This window comes from Octopus sinensis, linkage group LG17, assembly GCF_006345805.1.
Source record: "Octopus sinensis linkage group LG17, ASM634580v1, whole genome shotgun sequence".
Classification (NCBI taxonomy): domain Eukaryota; kingdom Metazoa; phylum Mollusca; class Cephalopoda; order Octopoda; family Octopodidae; genus Octopus; species Octopus sinensis.
Window position 1 is genome coordinate 39,554,190 of NC_043013.1, and position 7,500 is coordinate 39,561,689.

At 38.4% G+C, this 7,500-nt stretch overlaps 1 protein-coding gene across 1 annotated transcript in view; it reads left to right on the plus strand.

Annotated features, from left to right (window-relative positions):
• LOC115221096 overlaps positions 1 to 7,500 on the plus strand; it is a 50,392-nt gene that overhangs the window by 13,902 nt on the left and 28,990 nt on the right. The window contains exons 4-6 of the mRNA XM_029791311.2: positions 2,465 to 2,594; positions 4,108 to 4,299; positions 7,330 to 7,421. Of these exons, the coding sequence (XP_029647171.1) occupies positions 2,465 to 2,594; positions 4,108 to 4,299; positions 7,330 to 7,421 (414 nt within the window). The remainder of the gene's footprint in view (positions 1 to 2,464; positions 2,595 to 4,107; positions 4,300 to 7,329; positions 7,422 to 7,500) is intronic.

Here is a 7,500-nt window from a genome sequence, read left to right on the forward strand (position 1 = left end):
AGCTGTATCGGCCCCTTTACCTTTCCCTTGGATAACATCGGGGGCGTAGTGAGGGGAGGCCGGTATGCATGGGCGACTGCTAGTCTTCCATAAACAACATAGCCCAGATTTGTGCCTCGGAGGGTAACTTTCTAAGTGCAATCCCATGGTCATTCATGACCGAAGGGGGGGGCACAATATTTATGTTAGTCTTCTTAGAACATTCCGCAACTGTTGGAAGAGTTTAAGTTTGACATATTAGCAGGAACAAATTTCAAAAAGATATAAATGAATTTGCTTGAAGGTGAGGCCAAGGAGCTTCATTGCATTTTTTCATTTTCATCTGTCGTTCATTTTTGTTACATACGTCCTTTTTTAATTTTTTTTCTCCCTGTTTCGTGTCCCCGCATGTTTTGTATTGCGCCCTCTGTGTATGCCCCTTTGTGGTTAATAAAGAATTAGGATGCTGGTATTGCCTTTCGGAGTTTTGCGCTCTCTGAGTGCTCTTCTTTCTTTTTCTTCTACTAGAACCCTCGAAAACAATACAAAACGCTGACCAGCGAACTATCTTCCCAAATCCCTAAGTATGTGTGGTGCACAATAGCAAGTTATCTACTTTTTTCAAAGGGTGTACCACGAGAACCAATACTCCTACCCACACTTTTTCGCACGACTTTAATCTTTCCATGCTTAACCTGTGAACTATACTCAACATTTCAGTCGGGTTCACATTCCCAGACTTCGGAATACTGAGATTTATGCTACCTATTTCCAAATTTAGGCTCTACACCTAGAAAGTAACACGGACAAAAATGCCTCACCAAAATTCTTATGAGAAACATGAAAAGATATCAAATATAATAACCAGTGATAAAAAAGACATACACGAACAGAAGTCAAACATACAAGAATTAATCAGAGCACATCTACAAGCAGAGATGGCAAACGTAGTAAAACGATTACAAACGTTCTGAGTGTAGTCATTTGTACCACATTTACGCAACAGAAAGAATTAGGCGACAAATGAGTGGAGTCGTTAAAGAAGATTTAATCAGGCACTCAATGATCTGAGTCGAAATCCCGCCGTTGACGCCTTCTTTTCACTTTTACGTGAATCGGTAGAACTATAACAAGGTTTGAGCTGAATACGTTGCAATATTTGTTACGTTTCATCTCTGCGTTCTGAGTTCAAATCCCACCATGTCGTATTTGGATGATAGGCTTGATCTGTCGCTCATTTCAGCATCACCGCTTGACACCCGAAGGGTGGACATTTAACGGAGTATAATCTGTTGTAAGAATGTGAACAATTTCTTGGTTGGACTATACCTTCTTCTCACCAGTTGCTGAGACGTTGTAAATAGTTGTCTTCCTGACTAAAAAACAAAATTGGCTACACTAATATACAAACAATATATTGGTTTCAAATTTCGGCAGAAGGCCAGAAACCTCTGATGAGTGGGTAGTCGATTACATCGAGCCAATCCCGAAAGGACGAAAGGTTAAGTCGATCTCGGCGGAACTTGAATTTAAAGCGTAAAGATGGACGAAATGTCACTAAACATTTTGCCCGGCGTGCTAACAAGTCTGCCAGATTGCCACCTTAATAATCTTTTCTATTAAAGACACACGGCCTGAAATTTGTGGGGAGGGGACTAGTCGATTTCATCCATCCCAGTGCGTACCTAGTACTTATTTAATCGACCCCGAAACAAAAAGATAAAAGGCAAAGTTGACCTCGGAGAAATTTTAAATCAGAACTCAAGGACGGACGAAATGCCGCTAACGATTCTGCCAGCTCCCCGCTCAATATACAAACTATATTATTTCCAGGATAAAGGCGGCAAGCTGGCAGAATCGTTAACGTGTTTGACGATACGGTTAGCGGTATTTCTTCCGACTCTTTTACATTCAAAGTTCAAATCCTGCCGAGGTTGACTTTACCTATCATCCTTTCAGAATCGACAAAATAAGTACCAGTTAAATACTGGGCTCAATGTAATCGCTTTATTACGCCCCTAAAACCGTTGACCTTTTACCAAAATTTGAAAGATTGTAAATACTGCGCGGGCATTAATCCGTTTCCATTAAATCACAATAAACTATAAGAGAACACAAAATAGTGCATCTCACATAATCCCTTGAATGGGAAGGATCGTTTGCACGTCGGACAAAATGCTTTGCGGAATTTCTTCTGGTGCTTTACATTCTGAGGTCAAATTGTGTTGGGGTTGTCAAGTTGTGTTGGGGTCAAATACAGACATAAAGACGCACACACATAGGTATATACACATACATATACACATATACGAGGGGCTTCTTTCAGTTTCCCTCTGCCAAATCCACTCACAAAGATTTGGTCAGTCCGACACTTGCCCAGGTTATCACGCCATGAGACTAAACCCTGAAACAAGTGGTTGGGAAGTAAGCTTCTTACCGCATAGTCAGACCTGCATATACATGTACGATTTTTTTTTCTTCAAAGGGCCAGTCGATGATTTATATCATGTTAAACAAAGCTATCGGTGAGAAGATCCATGTTAAAGTAAGTGAAATTGAAGAAACAATACCAGCCCAACAGGTGACCGCCAATATTTTCTCTGCTGAAATGCCGGGTAAGTAAATTATAGTACGTAATACGGTTTCTATTATCTTATCTATATCTTTAATCACTCCGAGTTTATGCGTCCAGGTGTAAATCCCTATGATAACAAGTCGGAGTTAGTCTCTTCGATTTTAATCACCTGTACATCTGAATCTTCATTTCTGTCATTAATCTGCTGTCTTTTACTTGTTACAGTCATTTGACGGCGGTCATACTGGTGCACCACCTTGAATGGGTTTGGTCGAAACGTATCGACCTCGATGCTTTTTTTTTCAAATCTGGTACTTATTCTATCGGTCTCTTTTTGCAATATTGTCATTTTACTTATCATTATTAAGGCGGCGAGCTGGCGGAAACGCTAGCACGCCGGAAAAAATGCTTAGCGGTATTTCCTCTACCGCTACGTTCTGAGTTCAAATTCAAATTCACTTGTCTGCACGTTCTGAGTTCAAATTCCACCGAGGTCGACTTTGCCTTTCATCCATTCGGGGGCGATGAAATAAGTACCAGTTACGCACTGGGATCGATATGATCGACTTAATCCCTTTGTCTGTCCTAGTCTGTCCTCTCTGTGTTTAGCCCCTTGAGGGTAGTAAAGAAATAGGTATTTCGCCTGCCGTTACATTGTGAGTTCTAATTCCGCCAAAGTCGACTTTGCCTTTCATCCTTTCGGGGATCAATGGAATAAGTACCAGTTACGCATTGGGGTTGATGTAATCGATTAGACCACTTTCCTCAAAATTTTCATGGCTTTGTGCCTAAAGTATAACTAATTATTAAGGCGGCGATCCGGTAGAATCGTTAGCACGCCGAGCATAAATGTTAGCGGGATTTCGTCTGTCTGTACTTTCTGAGTTCGAATTCCGCCAAGAGAGACATTACCTTTTATCCTTTCGGGGTCGATAAATTAAGTTCCAGTTGATTACTGTAGCCGATGTCTTCGATTATCCCTCTCCCCACAAATTTCAGGCCTAGTGTCTACTATAGAAAGGATTATTATTATTGCTGCTGTTGTTATTGTTAAAGGCGACGATCTGGCACAATCGTTAGCTTGCCAGACCAAGTGCTTAGCGGCATGTCGCCCATTCTTACATTCTGAGTTCAACTTTCAGCGAGGTCGACTTTACTTTTTATCCTTTCGAGTTGAGTGAAACACCGATGTCAATGTAATCGACTAGTCCGCTCTCCACCCCGAGTTTCAGGCCTTGTGCCTTTAATAAAAAGGATTATTATTATTATTATTATTATTATTATTATTATTATTATTATTATTATTATTACTCTCGCTTTTACTTGTTTCATTCATTTAACTGCAGCCATGCCGGAGCACCGACTTTAGTTGAGCAAATCGATCCCAGAACTTCTTCTTCTTCTTCTTCTTCTTCTTCTTCTTATTATTATTATTATTATTATATTATTATTATTATTGTTGATATTATGTTTTTGAGCTCTATTTTTCTAGAAATTTAATTGTGTTCGATGTATACCATCTTTTCACACTGAATGATTTTTTTTTTATTCAGAAAGTCTCAGTGGGCGGAAGACACTCGGCATTCATCACGAAGGTAGTCCCGGAGCAATATTCACTGCAATGCTGACAGTGGTAACCCCAGACTTAATGATGGACAACTTCTTGGAAAATTTGTATCTTCATACAGAAAAATACTCTTCGAGAGATAGCACGAATCTTATCTCAAAAAACAGCTTCCTCAACAGTATGTTGGTAGAAATAATTTTTCTGCTATGTTAAATAACTAATTTTGTTGTATCTTGGGATGTCATTATGCAAATAAACGCGCACGCCCTCACGCACTGATTTGAGACTGATGTGGATTTAAGTGGGCATGACATTGGTGAGATAATTAATGACGATGACTTAAAGAAATTTACCTGATTGATTAAGCGACCGAACGATTAATCAAACAATTAGTTTGCTATTTAACCAATTGACAGATTAAAAAATACATAGAAACGTGAAATAGAACCTGAGATGTGTGTTTATTATTTGCATTATGATCCTCCTCAGATACACCCAAATATATTTCAACACACGTGTTCACATTAAGAATCTTGCAGATCAAATACAAGAACGAAATAAGTAACTGACAACACTGTGGAGCACGATTTTTGTTCTTTGGTTATAACTGTTATTTCCGATTTGCTTACCCTTAGAAAGTATGAAAAATGGCTGATATTTCCTTCAAACTTTGCTTTTGTTACATTTGTTCAAACCGCAAAGAAACCCTCTCAACACACGCCTATGATGCTCCCCCACTACTCCTGCTCATAATCAGAGATGCACATATTTTCAGCCACTAACGGACATGTTCAAGTGGTTAAGGTCAAGCAACTGGCAAGCAAATCTGTGGTACTGAGCGGAATATATGATACAACGACATATTTATTTCAGTAACTCAGCGCTGAATCTGTTCAGGTCACAAAAACAAAATTTGAAGGGAAAAGTAGTCATTTCCTTTGATTTCAAGATAGAAGCAAATAGGAAATGACACTTACTGACAAAATAGAAATAAGATAAAAATGTTGTTATATAGTGCAATATATGAACCTTTTCATTTGATACTCATAGTACGTAGGATGCTGGTTTAATAGAATCATCAGAGCCTTAGAAAAATACCTCGAAGTAATACTTCTGGTTCTTTATTTTGAGTTCAAAATCCGCTGAGGTCACCTTTGCCTTTCATTTTCTCGGGATCAGTAAAATACAGTACAATTTATGAACTGGGTATAATTTACCATGATTTTCTCCCCAAAGCCACCGGCCCTGTAGGTAAATTAGAATCAAATAGCATATTCGTTAAAGAGTAGGACAAAATGCATTGCGTTTTTCTAATTTCTCTTAACACTCCAAGTTTTAATCCCAATAGGGTCACCGTAGGAATGAAACATAAGAATTACCTCAGTAGGTTTATGGCAATTTTTAGCCTATCCTCCCCTACGTGTTATAATGATCAATTGACTAGACATCGGAAACCGGACATTGTTGTGATGAATAAAAAAGAAAGAATATGCAAGATAATCGACATAGCATGCGCCGGTAACAACAGGGTCAAAGAGAAAGAAGAAAAACTTAACTACGACGATTTAAAGTGGGAAATACGGAAGTTGTGGTCAGTAAGAAGAGTAGACATGATACCAATAGTAACTGGTGCACTTGGAAGTGTCAGTAGTTAACTACCGACATTACTCAAAAAGATTGGTATAAATGTAAAGATAGAACACCCAGATAAATCAGCATTGCTTGGAACTGTAAGAATTCTTCGCAGGATTCTTGAAGCGTGACCAGTAAACAAGTGTCACCTTGGTCTGTTGGCTGTGGACAGTATGTTCTTTCCATCATAATAAGCTGTGAGTTTTCAACAACAACAAATAATAATAATAATTGTTTTTTGCACAAGGCCAACAAATTTTGGGCTGGGTTTAGGTCAAATGCATCGACACCACGCTCAACTGGTACTTATTTTATCGACCCCGAAAGGGTTAAAACGAAAGTCAACCTCCGCAGAATTTGAACTCAGAATGTGAGGACGGGCGAAATGCCGATAAATATTTTGCCGAGCGTACTAACGATTCTGCCAGCTCGATGCCTTCCTTTCTGCAATAGATAGAAAGCACAAAGCGGCGAGCTGGCAGAAACGTTAGCACACTGGGCGAAATACTTAGCGATATTTCATTTGCCGCTACGTTCTGAGTTCTAATTCCGCCGAGGTCGACTTTGCCTTTCATAATAATAATAATAATAGCAATAATAATAGCAATAATAATAATAATAATAATAACATGGGTGGTTCTTTCAACTACCTTAAACAACCCTTATTCAGGGACCTTTTGAGCAGGATGGACTACTCAACCTGAAGAAAATTCTAACTGGGCTCCACCTGCAAGGTCATGTGCTGTTTATTATGCCCTGATGCAGTACCAGGCAGTGGCTCTCATGGCTTCTGATCTTAACTGATTGGAAGTGTTATCATGTACATTGTTTTGTCTTGGTATAAAAGATGGGCTACAGCAAATATTCTGCTCAATACCACAGATTTGCTTGTCAGTTGTTTGACCTTAACCAGTTGACCATGTCCCTTAGTGGCTGACGATATGTGCATCTCTGACCATGAGCAGAAGTAGTGGGGGAGCATCATAGCCATGTGTTGAGAGGGATTCTTTGGGGTTTGAATAATTCACATTTGGAAACATGGGTGGTTCTTTCAACATCCTTAAACAACCCTTATTCAGGGACCGTTTGAGCGGGATGGGCTACTCAACCTGAAGAAAATTATAACTGGGCCCCACCTGCAAGGTCATGTGCTGTTTATCTTGATATGAGATCACCATGTCGCGCACATATGGTTGTGATGCATGTGCCTGGTGTACCCTTATCAGACGGGTAGTCATGATGGGTATATTGGACTTCGCATATTTTACCCCAGTGTCACTTTGATGGCATGAACTGCTCTCTCACTCAATAATAATAAGAATAATAATAGCAATGATAATAATAATCATAATAATAGGAAAAAAAAGCAATAATAATAATATTAATAATAATAATAAAAATAATAATAATAGCAATAATAATAATAATCATAATAATAATAATAATAGTCATAATAATAATAATGATAATAATAATAATAATAATAATAATAATAATAATAATAATAATAATAATGACAACAACAGCGACAAAAACTTCAATAATTGTTCTTCATATGGTTTTTCTCTTTACATAGGTAAAATTAAGTTGGGAACCAAGTTTAATCCGTTCGGGAATCTAGACAGCAAAACAATGGGAAACTTTCTTGAAAACGTCACCAAAATATTAGTAAGTCTTTTCTCCGTAATTTATTTTTGTATTGAAAGAAAGACTTGTAACAAGAAACATCCAGGGTGCTTCTTGCTAT